At 36.6% G+C, this 17704-nt stretch overlaps 1 protein-coding gene and 1 pseudogene across 11 annotated transcripts; one reads left to right on the top strand and one right to left on the bottom strand.

Moving 5' to 3' along the window:
* Positions 1–493: 493 nt before the first annotated feature.
* LOC105421361 (pentatricopeptide repeat-containing protein At4g14850 pseudogene) lies at positions 494–6549 on the bottom strand (annotated as a pseudogene). Of its 10 annotated transcripts, none has more exons than XR_016055615.1 (4): positions 3064–6549; positions 2383–2515; positions 1328–1393; positions 494–953 (listed from the first exon to the last, which is right to left on the bottom strand). The product of XR_016055615.1 is annotated as a pentatricopeptide repeat-containing protein At4g14850 pseudogene, transcript variant X7 (transcript). The 10 variants fall into 10 exon arrangements; XR_016055616.1 differs by having other exon boundaries at positions 494–940; XR_016055617.1 differs by lacking the exon at positions 1328–1393 and having other exon boundaries at positions 494–732; positions 832–953.
* A 3293-nt stretch (positions 6550–9842) lies between these two features.
* On the top strand, positions 9843–16610 carry LOC18443385 (mitotic phosphoprotein N' end (MPPN) family protein). The gene is made up of 3 exons (XM_006853575.4): positions 9843–11450; positions 13511–13622; positions 15913–16610. The coding sequence occupies exons 1-3, from the start codon at positions 10849–10851 to the stop codon at positions 16216–16218; spliced, it is 1020 nt and encodes a 339-aa protein (XP_006853637.1). The 5' UTR covers positions 9843–10848; the 3' UTR covers positions 16219–16610.
* Positions 16611–17704: the final 1094 nt, after the last annotated feature.

The raw sequence follows: 17704 nt of genomic DNA, 5'->3' as shown, positions 1-17704 counted from the left end.
CACATTATAATCAATTAATGCCGCAATTAGCCTTTGGTAATATAGCTTTTACCAATTCCAATCTAGAATAATACATTATTGGTGTCTATAAAGTAGAGTCACCATGGAAAATTAGAGTGTCTAACTCAGGACTCAAACTCAAATGGCCAGCTCAATGGTTGGAAACGCAAAAACAAATCCAATTGGCACATGAGCAACTCAAGAAGGAAAACATTCAATCATTTCATGACACATACAGGAACTTTTCAGTATCAAATAATTAAATAAATAAAGGTGGAGACTCACTCTAGGGGGAGGCAAAAGTTGGTGTAGAAACCGAGTCACAAGGTTTTGTCAATAGGAATCACAAGTTTTTGTCATTAGAAATCTAACCATGCAAAGTCGCCCCACAGCTGGTGAACTATGATATTAAAGTTAAAAGCCAAGGATATCTCAAGAGATATTCTCAAACCCTCCAAACACAATTAAACGTAACCCAAGAAAGCCCAACATATAGCATGCCTCAAACACAAAGATGCATTGTTTCATCTGAAACATGAAGACTACAATATATTATGCTCTGATGGAAACCAAAATATAATACTCAAACAATAATGTAATAAAATAGAATGAGAGTTTAACATTCTAAAGACAACTTGTACGAACACCAGAATTCACTTCCCCATGACAAAGACAATAATCGTCATGTCAAAAAAAAAAAAAAAAGGCCATTGAACTTGTAGTTTTTGACTCCTGAAATGAATAGATTAGTCAATTTATATAATTATTGTTTTGCAGCCAATAATTAAACAAATAGCATGAATTAGACAGAATTAATTAGTTTGTACCTACCTTTTACAGTCGGTAAGCCAACAATACTTAACCTCTATATTTCACAGCATTATGTTTTGTGTGCTTTTCACTGCATCAAAATTTCTCAAACCTTCATAAATGTATACTCCTGCATCATCCCACTGGCCAGAATTCAAAGCCAAAATGTTATAATCAAACAAATGAGACAAAATTAGTCTACAAAAGAACCTGACTAAGTAAATTCCATTTAAATCGGCAACCGCTTTAAAAATGGCAATCAGAATATTGAATGTGTATAAATGTGTCATTAACAAGTGAAAATTGTTCGCGCCCAAAATTTGGGTATTATAATATAGAAAAAGAAATTTAGATAACAAAAAGAGAGCTAGAAAGCCAATATAGAAATAGCAAAGAAATATAAAATTTCTGGTCAAATTGAAAAGAGACAAAATGGGTCAAGTAAGCATCTCATTGTTGCATTCTCTAGTTCTTATATTTGCAAATTAAAAGGGGCAATATAATTAAAAACGCATACCGTCGCCCCTCGCACTTCTTGTGGAGACTCAATAATTTGCCCCTCCCACCAACACCTACATATAAACTAGAGCACCACGAAAAAGCATGGGGCCACCCCTCATTTAGTACTTTGCTAAAGAATAGTGAAGCTTTAGGGATGTGGTGGCTCCACAGTTCTTAGTGAGGTGCTCTATTTGGTGAAGTTATGTGGGTGTATATGAAAATGTAAGTTTAGTAATAATAGGAATAGAGATGAGAAAGTACTTAACATTGACAGCCAAGAAATACCAAAAAAACCGCATTTTCTATATCTTGGTCGATAATCCAGAAAAATAGCAAGATTAAGGAAGAAGTCGCACATAGAACTAGAGTTGGGTGGGCGAGATGGAGATGTGCAACTGGAGTTTTATGTGATCGCCGCATACCAATGAAGCTGAAAAATAAGTTCTATTGGACAGCTTAAGACCAGTGTTGCTTTATGGGGCAAAATGTTGGGCACTCAAGAAACAACATACCCATAGGATGAGTGGAGCTGAGATGAGGATGTTGAGATAGATGATAAAAAGACAAGAAGGGATAGAATTCAAAATAAATAACTTAGATGCGGATCTAATAAGCAATAAGATGAGATAATGTAGACTTCGGTGGGCTAGGTATGTGCAGCGCAAACCCAATACAACACTTGTAGGCTAGGCATGTGTGAGTTGGTTCAAGTAGAAAGCTCAAAAAGGACAAGGGATAGGCCCAAAAAGATATAGTTGGCAGTAGTGAGAAACAATATGGGGACGTATGGCCTCACTGAGGGTAATGACCATTGATTGACTAGAATGGCAGACCAGGATTCATATAGTCGACCCCAAATAATTGGGAAAAGACTGATGATGATGATGATGATACATGAAAATTTAATAATATGCAAAGAGGAACTACTTTTTCTTTTGAAAGGTAATATGCATGCAAGAATATCTAAATGGATGTAGGGAAGCAGAGAACCACTAAATGCAAAAGATTTGATATGCCTGGGAAAAATTATACTTTATCTTGCAGGAACTTCTAGAATAGATATGTCCACACCTTGTATCCAAGCTCAGTCCTCTTCATCAGTTATTCTGGTTGACAGAAGGTGAAAGTTCACTTCATCAGCTATGTATATGTATTCTCTTTGCTCTGATATAAGGAGAGGGCGAGAAACATATCGCCAATGATCCTAAAAGAATGCACCAATTTTCAGATGATGCTCATACTTTTTATAACAAAGATAAATAAAATTTTGGAAAAAACATCCACTTTTCCTCCACAACTTGTCCCCAAGAGTAAGTATCTAGAAAAGAATACAGCTACATTTAACTGCAATGACTTCCCCAACTGACTGTTCTGGAGATCCTAAAGTTCCCAAGAGAATAATATAGTCACTAAATATCTTCATTAAAACATATCCTATTTCCAGACCCATGAATTTCCAAATTCATATTTAATGTAACCAAAACATGTGACCTAAAGAATAAATTCGAAAATAGTGACTAATTAAATTCATCAATAAGTATACAAATCCGTTTAAAAAAAACATTTGAGAACTGTTAACTTTGTATATTAGTCAAAAGCGAATTTACATAAAATGTATACAGGCATCCCAGAAACAGGTGCTAAGAGTACCAAAAAAGCAGGGGGTGAGGAGAAGGAAAATTAAATACAATTACAAAAAATGGACCATCAAAGGGTCAGAAATTGTTAAAATCCGTTAAAAAATTCACTTACCAAATTATTATTTTCGTCAGTTAATTGCATGTGACCATCAATAGGTCCATTGCTGCTGGACGAAAGCCCAGTAAACAACTTTGTTGCCATCTGTTGATCGGGTGATTGAACCGTCACTGATCTCATGAAGGAAAAGAACATACAATTCACCAATAATCCCCACAAGAGCACACACCATTCTTGAAGTGATGGAATCTATTTGTATCTCTCACTATGATTTCTCTTTCTGTAACCAAAGATGCATACTTCAGAGCATTGTGACAATCTCCACATACTCTGAGATTCTTGACTATCCTTATGGGTGTACCACATGGAGTGGACATCAGTCCAAAAGCAACAGCCATCTTCTCACTGTGATGAAGAAGCCGATATTCCTTTTGCTTTTCATCCACATCATGAAGCACAAAGCTTGTATCTGGGACATAACCAGCCAATTTCATCTGCGTCACCAAGTTATCCAACTTCTCAAATATCTTCTCCTTTAATAGGTGTGCTCTATCTTCTGAAACAAACACGTGAACCTTGTCTTGAGCCTCAATCCAGCTACACCCTGGCTCCTTCTCAACACCCCTCTCTGCCATCAAGCTCCGTATGAATGCGGCATCACCCCACATCTTTTTTGAAGCATAAATGTTAGATAAAAGCACATAATTTGAAGACTCATCCGGTTCTAATGCCATACAATGATTGGCAGCTCTAACCCCAACCTCTATGTTCCCATGGATTCGACATGAAGCAAGAAGGGACCTCCAAATAGCAGCTTCTGATTTATATGGGGAATTCTCTAAAAAGGCTTCAGATTCATCTAAATACCCAGCTCGTCCAAGAAGGTCAACCATACATGTGTAATGCTCAATAGTGGGTGTGATTCCATAGTAGTTGGTCATAAGATTGAAATATTGCCACCCTTTATCGACAAGACCTATATGACTACAAGCAAAGAGGATGCCAATGAAGGTTATGGAGGTGGGTTTTACATTAAGGTGTTGCATTTCTTCAAATATTCGAAGAGAATGTTGACCCAGTCCATGCTGAGCATAACCCATTATTATGGCATTCCAAGAGACAACATTCTTCTCGGGCATTCTCTCGAAAACCTTGCATGAATATTCCAATTTCCCACATTTAGAATACATGTCAACCAGTGCACTTCCAACAAAGACAGTAGACTCTAACCCTAATTTGATCACATAAGCATGGATGTGCTTCCCTTGTTCCATTGCAGCACAACTAGCTGATGCTTTGAGAACACTGGTAAAGATGAACTCATCAGGGTCTTGTGAGAGTTGATGCATTTCCCGAAATAATTTTAGGGCGTTTTCTTCCTGACCATTTTGACTAAAACCTGAAATGATCGCAGCCCAAGAAATGGCATTTGGAGTGGCTATTGAGCGATAAGCCTTTGAAGCATTTTCCATTTGGCCACACTTAGAATAGAGGTCGACTAGAGAATTCCCTACCGATACATGTGAATCAAAACCAAACTTGATAACATGGTCATGGATCTGAACCCCATCAACTATGGCCTTGGACATAGAGCAAGAAGAGAGAAGGCCAGTGAAAGTAAATGGGTCGGGCCTCATGGGTTCTCTTCTCAACTTGCAGTAGACTCCAATGGCCTCTTTGTAAGAACCGGTTAAACTATAACCAGTAATGAGAGTGTTGCATGATACAAGGTTCCTTTTCCTCATCTCTTCAAAAACCCTATGTGCATCTATCATGTCAGAACTTTTGGCATACATGTCCACAAGGGCAGTGCCTACAAATACATCCGATGATAACCATCCAGTCTTGATCACTTGAGCATGGAAGCACCTGCCATAGCCATGACCATCACCAATTCCAGCCAAAGCTTTGAAAATGCTGGCATATGTGAACTGGTTAGGCACAAATCCTTCAATTTGTAACCGTGAGAAAAGCTCTAAAGCCTCTTCTCCAAGATCATTCTGAGCATATCCAGTGATCATGGTATTCCAAGAAACAAGATCCCTAAAATCCATGGTATCAAAAACCACTCGAGCTTCCTCCAAAAAGCTACACTTTGCATACATATCGATAAGAGACCCACATACAAACACATCCCAATCAAACCCAAGTTTCACAATGCAGCCATGAATGGACTCACCGATTATGTGAAACCCGATACCACCACAAGCCTTGAGAACACTAGCCACTGTAAAATTATTCAATTGGGTATCGCTTAATAACATCTGAGAAAGCATAGAAATTGCTTCTTTGTGAAACCCATTTTGTGAATACCCAGAAATCATAGCATTCCAAGATACCACATCTCTCACTGGCATCTCGTCAAAGACTTTCTGAGCATTTTGAATGAAGCCACATCTAGTGTACAAAACGATGATCCCACTACCTATGAAAACATCAAGAAAGAGGCCATATTTGACAGAAAGACAATGCAAACTCATCCCAAAGTCAAGCCTCTCCATTAACGAACACAACCCCATTACAGTTGCGAAAGTAGTCTCATTTGGCCTAACCCCTTCTCTCCTCATCAAACAAAAATGATCCAACGCTTGGTTTCTCTTTCCACTCTGAGCCAAACCAGAAATCACAGAGGTCCAAGAAATCACATTTTTTTCAGGCATTTTCTCAAACACTCTTTGTGCACCATTAAAGAAACCACATTTACTGTACATAGTGATTAAAAGGTTTCTGAAATGTACATCCAGTTTTATAGCACTACTCAGCATGTGATGGTGAATGGCCTTTCCTTCTGATAAAGCCTTCATACTGATACACCTATTTAGAAGTTTTGCGTAGGTTCCGTAATCTGGTCTTATTCCCTGCTTTCCAAGGATTCCTAGTATTTTAACAGCCACTCTCATGTGACCTTCTTCACATGATTTGTGCAGGTCCTGGATGGTTATTTCTCTATTTCTCTCTCTAGAATTCAGAACTCTTCTTGGTCTCTCTCTAAAGCTCAGAGTCGAAGAAATGAAGCGTAACCCGTTTTGGAGACACAGAGTTTGGCGGAGAAGAACTTGGGCTCTGGGTGAAGTATTGAGCATCAAAGTTGATTGCATTAACTGTAAATTTCCTAGAGAGAGAAAGATAAAGACGAATGCTCGATAATTTCTCGCTGAGGTTTATAGTAAAGAAGATGAACTGAAACACATCTCGGAAACAATATCCCTGAGGGATCAGACTAACCCCGAGTGAAATGTTGTTGAGCATGAAAGAGGACCGCGAATATTTCTCGAGAGAGAGCAACAACAAAGAGATTTTTAAAGAGAGGGTAGAGTGCAATAACAAATATATTTTTAGAAAGAGAGTGCAATAACAAATATATTTTTAGAGAGAGAGAGTTTCCTCTGCAAGTGCCGGAGCTTGGAAGCTCAGCGGGGGTAGAAAACTGTGTTCGAACTTATAGAGAGAGGAGAGAGGAAAATTTTCATTGAACTGCCTGAAACATATTCTGATTCCGTTTAAGTGCTTTCAAATCCACTATTGCTCCTTGTATGTTATCATGGAAATTAATATGTAGTGTTGCTAGTGTCAATAAATTACCACTTAAAATCAAGCTTTTTTTCTTATATAAATTGTGTTTAAGTTTAGAGTTATGATGTGATCTGGTGCATAAGTGCTATTATGGCTGTATTTATTTTTCGTTTATAGATAAAGCCACACTTAGGTTCATATTGCATTTAAATACGGTAGATCTTTCATAGGCTAAAATTTTAGAGAGAAGGTAGTTGGTTTGGACCTAGTGGTCGATCTAGGTCCACTTGACTTGGGCCTAATCTTGGTCTGGCTTGGGTAAGTATGCGTGTGTTCAATCCAAGATAGTGCATGTATGTCAACCCTAATTCAAGTCATGTCGGTCCATGTGCAATTGAGTAGATTTGACATAGTTTGGATTGGATTGTTTTAGATTGATCAAGGATGGATCAATCCTAACACTATTGGATGGGGTCCACCCAACTACTAGCTTTTTTGGATAGACTAACGTGATTGTATACTACAAGTTAATTTTATTTCGGTACAAATAGGTCATAATCACTCTTAGCATTGAATGTGAATGCGATAGATTTGAGTGTATTATAACTTTCAAAAAACTCTTTTTAGACTTTGTGTGCAATCAATGATACATCTCCAATCACCTGATTTTACATTTAATGATCAATAATAATTGTGACCTCCTTACACCGAAAATAAGTAATCCCACAATGTACATTTCTTTAATTAAATACTGGTTCATAATTCCAAACAGGCAGTAGTGATCAAGTGGCCAATTCAACCCAACCCAATCAAGCTACATGGCATTGTATATGCTCTACAGCATTGGGCAATAATTATTTTTGTTGTAGTGAGCATTACCAATCCTAAGACTCCAAGCTAAATGAAGAAAATGCTCCACCTGCCGTAGGTTCAGAGCAAGGCCAAGGTGTAGGGTACCCTACTCTAGAACGAAGAGGAACCGACATTTTGATTTGATTTTCCAAGGGATCGAATCCTTCAAACTCTTAAAATCAATGCTAAATACCAAAATGGCTTGTTCTCACAGTAGTAGTAGTGGTGGTGACAGCAACAACCTAGTAGTGGTACAACAGTAATTTTGTTGGTTGTAGTGGAGCTGGTAGAGTGTTGATACTGGTGGTCGTGGTTGCGGCAATGTAGGTAATGGTAGAGTGGTGGTGGAGGTGGCCATTGTTAGGAGGTGGTGGAGTGGTGGTGGTGGCAAAGTTGGACAAAAGCGGCGGCAAAGTGGTGATGGTGATGGTGGTGGTGATGGCAATGATGGAAACAACACGGATGGTGGAATGATGGTAGTGTTGGTGGTCTCTAGGCAGCGGTAGTAGTGGTGGGGAAGATGGCAATGGTTGTGGCGAAACAGGTGGAGGTATCAAGATAGTGCTTGCTACATGGCGGTGGTGTTGGAGTGCAATGTTAGTGGTGGCAATAGTTGTTGGAATAACCAGACCAATGACCGAAGCGGAAGCATAAACTAAAAACTCAACTTAAGAGCTAAATTACAATCGGAGATCAATTCAAATTTGTGAAGCAAACATCTCATGAGAGTCAAATTACTACAATTCGTTAGTGAAACATTTCAAATTACTGCAATTCGTTAGTGAAACATTTCAAATAGGCCCAAGTTGCAATTTGACCCAATAACCTTTTAAATTTGGGACATGGAGTTTACCACTAAGAAAATAAACCGTATCACATAAACATATCATAACTATAAGGGTGCAGTTGGCATACAGGTGCATCTGTAGCTGTAGAGGTAAGGTGCACCTTCAAATTTTATCATGGTTTTTAATTTTGATGTAAAATGTTATTAGGAATGTCTCAAAATCTATTTTTATATCTAATTATAAAAATTTAAATTTAAAAAATGGTTAAAATCAAGTAGATCTATAAACATATGAAAATCTTGAAAATGAACGATATAGATAATATGTTGTAAAATGCATTATTTTTTAGACTTAAAATTTTGTTATTTTTCATGGTCATACATCTCGATGTCGAGATGATCAATCAAATGGTTTTTCAACATTAAAAACTGCCTTTTTCCGATGGATTTTTGAGGTGCATTCGTAGTTCTACATTATAAGGTTGCATATTTATATAAATTTTTTCCTAAACTGTAGAAAGCACTACTTGATATTTGATTAGTATTATCAATAATTATGATAATAGTCTTGGTGGGAACATGGAAAATCACCAATTATTAGTTTTCATAAAGATATGCTTCATCTTCTCTAATTACATGAAAAATATTATTTTAAGTGGTCAAACCCCTAGGGATCAAATGATCCCAATCAACACAAGGGGATTTATTTTATAAACTCCAGCTAACTTAGGCACATTATCAACAAAAGTATTAAAAATATTCAAATAGTATTTATTTAGGGTAAACTCTGAATAAGAAGGGTCAGTTTAGTAATTTGATCCATGACAAATATATATCTCATGGTTTTTAATTAAAAAGAAAAAGTTTATATAAGTGTGAAGCTTTAAACAATCAAATTATGATGAACGTCAAAAATTTCACTAAAAGAAGTTACTTTGATGCTCAACTGACCTCAAATTGATCATCTCAACCTCAATATGCACGGACATGAAAAAAAAATGGATTTCTAATTTTGGAAATAATACAATATTTTTGGACCGTCAATTTTCAAGATTTTCATAGAACTACTCGATCAACACTATTTTTTAAGCTTTAAATTTCATAATTAAAGATGAAAGTATCTTAAGGTTCTCCCAAAGATTCCCAATATTGAAATCACATTTATTGACACTATTTGAATGTGTTATTTATTTTGATTGTTCAAAGCCTCAACTTTATACAAACCATACCCTTTAAAAAAAACAGGAAAATTGTTTAGTGCGGCCAAACCCGCACCCGCTACTATGCGGGCTAGAGATTTACACCATCCACCAAAACAAAGTCCCTTAACATTCCTCCAAAAAAAAAAAAAAGTAAAATAAATTGTTCAAATAGTTTCTCTAAAAAAATATCACTTTTAGTTTTTTAAATTTATTTATTTTTACATATTAATAATCATCATATTAAAGATCATATATTCATTAAAAAATAAGATCAAATATTATTTTAAAAATTAATTATTAAAGGGCCCGTATTTTTACATGTGAGTCCGTGGCCCACAAGCTAACCGCGTCCTAAAACATATCCTTGTTTACGGGTCTGAACAAATATTTTGGGGTATTTTAAGATAGAGAAGTATATAATAACAAATATTTTAAGATAGAAAAAGTATATAATAAAACCCTCGTAGATTCACTTAGACGTTTTAACGCCCTTTGTTAGTTATTTTGTGGGGGCCTAACCCGCAAATCACAAATGATGTTTTCCCACTCCTTGTAGTAGTTGCTCAGTTCCTAATTTCCTACATTACTTTATAGAAATTAGGGTTTTGCTCCCCTCGCAAATTTGAGAGAAGAACTTTGGGGGGAAACAAAAAGGAGCTCAGATTCCTTTTTCAAATTTTCGTCCATCCCTCCCTTTTCTTCTTCAACTTCTAAAACCCTAACCCTAGTCTTCTGCAACTTCAAATTCAAATTCCAATGCTATTCTCCTCTTTCAATGAAAACCTTACACCAGCTTCCACCATTTGCTTACAGTTTCGGTAATCAAATTCTATTATACCCCCCTACCCCACCCCCCTCTCTCTCTCTCTCTCTCTCCCAGGGTTTTGTTTCTGGTAATCTTGTTTTTTCAACCTGAATTGCTCTCTCTGGCTTTGATTCGTCTTGCAAGCTTGAGTTTTGTACGAGTGTAGAGGTATTCTGTGGTCTCTATCTCATCACTTTCAGTTACGGGGTCTATTTCATTTTTTGAAGGACTAGTTGGACATAAACAGTCAGGTATTGAGCTCTTCATCCCCCACTTTCTCACATTACATTCTTCATTTTCTCCATCTCTGTTCTGCATCTGTTTCAGTTAAAGGCGTTGTTTACTTACACGAATCGTCATATCCAAGTTTCTCAATCATCATATCAGCTTTGCCATTTCAAGAAATTGTCATACTCAATTATCTCAAAGGTCATTTACTTTCTCAGCTTTGCCCTAGTTTCCTCCCCATTTCAAGACATATCCATACTGAATTCTCTCCAAGGTGTTGTCATCTTTGCCCTAGCGTACTCGCTTCACTTTCCATGGTCTCTATTTTGCTCAAATAGCGTAGAAGCAAACTCCCAAAACCTAAGAAACAGTCCCACCATTGCAATCACACTGAAATCAGAATTCGTTCCCCTAAATATACCTTAAACCCTGCAAAACCTAGAGAGAAAAAAATGAGTGCTTCAGCTCAAAGAAGTACAAAAACTGGAAAGCAATCCTTGTTGTTCAAGGACTTGGCTTCTCCCATATCCACTCAAAGGGGGAGATTCTCCACCCCTGGGCAAGCAGCTGCCGTTTCAGCTCTATGGAAAGAAAATTTCGGGGGTGCTGACCCTCCCCCTCCGCCGCTTTTTACCCTTGATGATCGAGTTGAATTTTCACCGGAACCAAGCATCGTCGATTACCCAACCTCACCCGAATTCAGGTCCTCTGGTCGAGATTCTCCCTCTCCAATGAGGGGCAAAATGGTAAATGGGTCGCTGGAGCATACCCCAAACCTCTCTTCAATGAAGGGCAAAATGATACATGGGTCACCCGAGGCCACCAGTTCATATGCCATGACACCTGGTTCTGGTTGGTGGTCACCTCCAAAAGAGGTCATTAATGGAGTGGAGAAGGGGAGGGGTTCACCTGTTACTGGTGTTGTTGAAGTACAACAACAAACTGTTGCTTTGCTTACTCTTCCACCCCCTAGAGAGGTTGCGAGGCCTGAATTGCAGAGGAATACTGTGCCTGTTGGTGATTTGGCTGAGGAAGAATGGGTTACAGTTTTTGGGTATGCTTTGTTCACTACTACACTTTGAAATTTAGCACAATTAAATGTTTAAATCATTTTATAGTTTTATAGTAATATGAGTAGAGTTAGTTTATAATTGATTTAATGTTTGATTGAATCAAGTATAAATGACTTAGATGTACTTCTGTTTATTTTAGGGTTTTATATTTTTCTAAAGATATTCTTCTTAGTTTCTCTATATTTTGTCATTTTTCCGACAGAAATGATGTTCAGATGGTTTTTCATTTTTTTACTTTCAGAGAACTTCTTGTTGTCTTCTACATGCATTTCTATTGTTTATTAATTTACTTTTTTCCTATTTTAACTGGTTTTTAAATAATTTTCCTTATTTTCTATAACTTTCTCTTTTCCATTTTTGAGCTTGGTGCGGACTTGAGCACGTAAACTCCGACTCTTCTGAGTAACTCGGCCAGGGCGGTGGCCGAGTTCTGCGGCCAAGCCAAGTAAAAAGCATTTCTACTAATTATTGATTTTGCTTTGCATGAGTGCATGTTTGCTATTAGCTCTTATTCAAGATCCATTTTAGTTATTCCATTATTGGCCGGAACTTTATTATTGATAATGAGTGGCAAATTTATTTCCATTGAGCCGTTTTGTGAATCATCATCTTCTTTTCTCCCCAGCTTGTAAGAAATCTGTTTACTTGGCAAATTGTCTAGGTTTGTCATGTATTTTGTCATCCTGTTTCTTCAAGTTCCCCGTGTCATTCCTTTTCCAAGCATTTCTTTAGGGCATGTTTGCCAAAACAAGATTTGAATATTCAAATTTTTAGAAATTTGAATAAAGATGTTACCTAGCTTCATATATATATATGAATTTTATATTTTTATACATGTTTGACTGCCTGTCTGTATTATGCACAATAATTAACAATTTCATAGAAGCACAACACAATGGGGAGAGAGAACATTTGCTTATTGTAGTAAGAGAAAGCCCTCTTCCTTTCACATCTCGATGTAGCTTCAAAACCATTACAGTTTTGCTCTCTCTACAAATACCATTAAAGCCATAGTTTATGAGGGTTCCCACATTAAGGGCATGGCGAACTCTCATAACCCATGGGAAAGGCTTTTTTGATGTTATTTAGGACAAGGAGAACACTGTTGCTTTTTCTTTAGAAATTGCAGATGAACAAAGTTTTGGGACGGTATCAAGGACTTCACCCTTAGAAACTAGTTGTGCAGAAGCTGATGAAGATTTTATAATAGGCCCGAAAATCTGCCTTGCAAAAGACTACGGAATGATCTCGAGTTCCCTTTATTCATAGATTTGGGTTTCTAACCAGTAGAAAGTCACAAACCAGACAAATTCTGAAACAAACCATAACCATTTACTCCAATCCAAAGAATGCAACAGAAAGTAGGTTGGCACTGAGACAGGAGAAGGGTTTTTAAGAATTCCAGGAGGGAGGGAGGATGCAAAAAAATAAAAAAAAAATGATGGAGAGGTTCAATCCCGCAAAATTCAACTGTAAGTTGGAATTTTTTGGGATTAGATATTTAGGGGGCTATTTGGAATTTTGGATATTTCAAGATATGATTTTACCCTATCAAACGTTGCACATAAAAAACGGGTAGGGGTCTGTCTTCCCCACTAAATTACCAAAAAAAAAAAAAAAAAGATTGCACGTGAACTAACATAATTAAGATTACAATAGATTCTATATTATTCTGGAATATTATGATATTAGGGTGCAATATGCACTCTTTAATGATATTTGGTTTCTAGGCATTTGTTGGCCATTGTGCTTCAAATGCATCTATGAATATTTTTTTTTTAATGATGCTGGCCATGCATTTATTTGCTAGTTATTTGGACGTTTCCTTGTATCCTAACTCATTTCCCTTCCTATCACCATCTATTACATTCTTGTTCTTGGATAATTCTATGAGCTAAGTTCCCCCCCTGTTAACTGTGTCACTTCCTACTCTTTGGAAAGTTTGATGAAGTAATATTTCAATAGATTTGAATTGAATACAAACTATTATGGACCTGATATGCCTCATTCATGTTCTCTATTCATTCTTGTTTTTTTTCAGTTTTTCCCCTGGAGATACCAATTTAGTTCTACAGGAGTTTGAAAAGTGTGGCATAATATTGAAGCATGTACCAGGTCCAAGAGATGCTAATTGGATGCACATCCTATATCAGGTTATCATTTTGTCCTCCATATAGGTAGATTATTGCTTTGATCTCAAGGGTAATCGTGATGTAATTATTGCATATTATCAAAAATGATAACATCGTAAATGATCGTGATCGAATATTCTCACTCATAAGCATCCAATGGTACCATTGTTTTTATACCATACTTGTCTCCATATTCTTTTCACTGATACTCCTTTAATTTATCTGCAGTCTCCGCTTATGTTTAATGGCTAAGAGTATTGTGATGGTTTGACATACTTCTAATGGGATGCTAATTGCTGTTTTGTTGTTCTCAGACCTTATGAGTTAAAAATATTGAAAAGTATGAACTGTTGATCCTGTCTTTTTCATTCAAAGTGTTTACCTCCATTTTCAAACTATTGCAACTATTGGAAAAAATTCACTGATCTTAGAAATTGTTTATTTTTTTTGCTTCCAATCTTGCAATACTACATCCCATGCATATGGAGTTCAAATCCCTAACCTCATCTATTTTCAAATTTCACACTCAGAGAGTCTTGCAATTGCACCCTCCTTTGCCCTTTTCCTTGAGTAATGCATTTTCCTTAAATATATTCTGGAGCTTTACCATTGAGTATGGAGGTAGTTCACTAACATTAATTAGATTTAGGTCTAAAATATGGAGTTGGTTGATTCATTTTGTTGTCCCTAACAAGAAATATACCTATGGTTACTCAAGGCAAATAGTAACTGCAACCCTGAATCTATCACTTATCTAAGTTTCGAATCATTCTTTTGTTTGATTTAGATTCCTATGTGCCCTGCTGTCAGAGTCCCATTGGCGTCCCTATAATTTCTAAACTTGTTTCGATGGTGGTAAGCTTTGCTTGTGCGACAACTTCACTTGCACTCGGGGGGATACCTAGTCTCATCTAAACCTTTACTTATGCCTTTTTATGTGTTAAACTTAACTTATGAAAGAAAACTTCTGCATGTGTTTGATGCATGGCTTTAGAGGAAAGCCATTCAAAATATAAAATTCCAACATTTTTCATTTCTTGCACATTATTTTGGTGAAAAATCAAGAAATGAGATGTGTTTGAAAGTAGTTTGTTGTCTACTAGTGCAATAATAAGTTCACATGTACAACAACCATATTTTCATTGTTAGCAATAGGCTGAATGACGTCGTTCATTATGTTTCAATGTTGTTCCTCTAGAGATGTACTCTCTCTACTAATTAGCAGGACTGTGCTATCTCTCTACTAATTTAGCAGGACTGTACTCTTTCTCGCTCTCTAGTAATTTACCAGGACTACCTAAGTTGCACACCTGCGAAATTCATATGACCATTCAATGGCAGTTTTTGTTGTCTATCAAGATAGCTTATCATACTCTTTATTAAGCGCTAAATCTAGAAAGACAAAGGGGATCCACTATTGTCACCATATGCTTATCATCAAATAATATTTGTTTAAACTTTTCTGCTTGCGTCACTGCACATGCTTATACAATATGTCATGTAATGATGGAAAAGGAGCAGTATAATTATCTTTACATGATTAGCCATGTTATTTTAGACACGCATAGCAATCCAATGATAGTACAAGCTATTGATTCCTAATTCATGATACTGTTTTTCCCACTTATTAATTTGTGATATGGAAAAACACCGATCCATGATGTTAACATTTATTCATAGCCTAAAAAAGAGACCTCTGTCAAAAGTGGTCTGTTCATGTTGTTGTTTAGCACGCCCTGTGATGAGGATGGCTGAATCATTATAAGTGATCCCCTATGTTCATGTTGAGTTACAATACCATCCAATGTTGGGGCTTCTTCTGACAAACAATTGATTAGAGAAAAAAGAAGAAAATAATATTATTGGTGTGGTTTTGTTGTTAGATAGGTTCGATAAGAATAAGTGCCTGGTTCTTGATACGATAACTACAGTTCCTCCTAAAATAACTGAGCAGTTTCACTTGATATATGTTTCTTCAATCATGTTGCTTAAGTTTGTTGAAAGTTACGCAGCGTACATTGGCTACCTCAAGTAATTCAGCCAGTATTATTTGTCCTTATGGGAGAACATTTGTTGGGTCCATGTACTTCGCATAAGATCTACATGTATGTACATGTATATATATATATGTGTGGGGGGGGGCATATACAGTATGTTAGAATTGCTTGCTTACTTTTAATTTGAGCTTAGTTGATTTCTTCCAAGATTTCTTTGTATGTGAACTGCCCCTGATCTCTAAGATATAATTGTATTCAGAAATTGCATGCTGTATATTGGTGTTGATGCTGTTCTCTCTCTTTCTCTCTCACAGAACCGATTTGATGCCCAGAAAGCTCTTGCGAAAAATGGAATGCAGATAAATGGATTGCTTATTGTTGGGGTGAAGCTATTGGACCCCGTTCAGAGGCAAGCTCTAAGTCAGAAGCCCATAAACCATGCCTTTATGGTTGTGCCCCCTCACTCTTCAAGTAGGAGCTCAACTCTGAGCTTTTTGAGGGCCTCGTCCCGACCTTATTATTTACAGTCACAAGATGGAAATCAGCGTAATGCCGGGGCAATTGCTTCGCCTTCAAAGTCGGTCGTCTCAAAAATTATGGATTTAATGTTTGGCATCTGAATGAGTGCAATTTCTGGGCACCCATTGATGAGGCCTCTCCCTAATCTTTTTGGATTGGATCTGTTAACTTAAATTTTGCCTTCAGATGATGTGTGTGTGTGTGCATGTTCGTGAGAAAAGGAGACGGAAGGGGGGGGGGGGGGGGTGGGTGGGGGAATTTGAGGTTAAAGCAAGCAGATATAAAATGTATATGTATGTTAGATATTGAGTGTGTGGTGGGGGCGGGAGGTGCAAATTCATGTTCCAGTTATAAGGAGAGAGAGATAGAGAGATGGCATTTGTAATCGCCAACGGAAGGTGAGATCCTCTCCAGGGTTTGTTGTTATGATTTAATTTGTGTGAGAGAGATTTTGATTCAATGCAATTGTCATGTGATTAGCTTTCTTGGTTTCCTTAGGTGGAGTTCTTTGGGGAACATTCTTATTCTCTCTCTTATCATGTTTCTTAGTTGAAATTTGTCAAACCTTTTTCACTGCTGATGCATTAAAGTGCATTACCTCATAAAGCTCCTAGATTGGTCAATGGGTTAGTGTTTGGTAAGGTCTCATGCAATGGAGCAGATATTTCAATAGGAAATGAAAGGAAAGGCATGCTCTAAGGCCATTTACTTTTGGTATAAAGAGCTCACTATAAGAATTTTTCATTAAAAAGTCGAATTTCTCTTTTGAACTTTTGTAATATAACTTCAGTTGCTTGCTTTGAAATTTGATGGCTAAGAATGTGACCTTGTCGTAGGATTAGAGAATAATATGATATTATGCAACCCCAGTTAGTTGGGAAAAATGGTGTTTTTAAAATTTGTAGGCCTTATTTTACAATTGGTTTTGTGTTGAGAGGTGTCTTTCCTTGACTTAAGCCTCATCTCTGTTTCGCTTGAGAGGTCAGAGTCTAATGGAGAATGCCACTCTTTATAATTACAAGGTGGTCATAATTTATTATAATTATATAATTACAAAGTTCGAAATTTTTTTTTTTGAAATTTATGTTTAATCCATAGAATAATTGTAGCCACCCAATTTCCCATTCAATAGTCAAAATTAATGTGATAACTTTGTATCAAATGTAAATGGTCTCATTCTATACTTTCTCTTTTTCAATTCTTATTAAAGATTATCTTACAGAGAAACTATCTTGGTTCTTTCATTATTTCCAAACAGAGAGGGAGAGAGAGGGGCTTCATAAAGGCATCGTAATTTTGGAAAATGGTTTGATAGGGCAGTAGTTCCATCAAAATAAGGAAAGCCTCACCTAATAACTTATTGAAAATTGTAACCCAAGCATTGGAAAATCTTTGCATGGATCATCTCGACTTGAACATTATGACTATGAAAAAATTAGAACTTCAAACTTTAAAAAATAGTGTATATTTTAACAAATTATCTAGACTATTTATTTCTCCCTAAAAATAAGTGTTCAAAGATCCGCAAAATCAGTAATTTTTTGAGTTTCAAATTTTATTGTGGTGTTAAAAATTGATTCTAGAACC

The sequence above is a fragment of the Amborella trichopoda genome, chromosome 5 (genome assembly GCF_054954075.1).
Source record: "Amborella trichopoda isolate Santa Cruz 75 chromosome 5, AtrichopodaSantaCruz75HAP2 v2.0, whole genome shotgun sequence".
In the NCBI taxonomy this organism is placed as follows: domain Eukaryota; kingdom Viridiplantae; phylum Streptophyta; class Magnoliopsida; order Amborellales; family Amborellaceae; genus Amborella; species Amborella trichopoda.
Note: the sequence above shows the minus strand (reverse complement) of the source record. Positions and strands in the feature narration are given on the sequence as shown.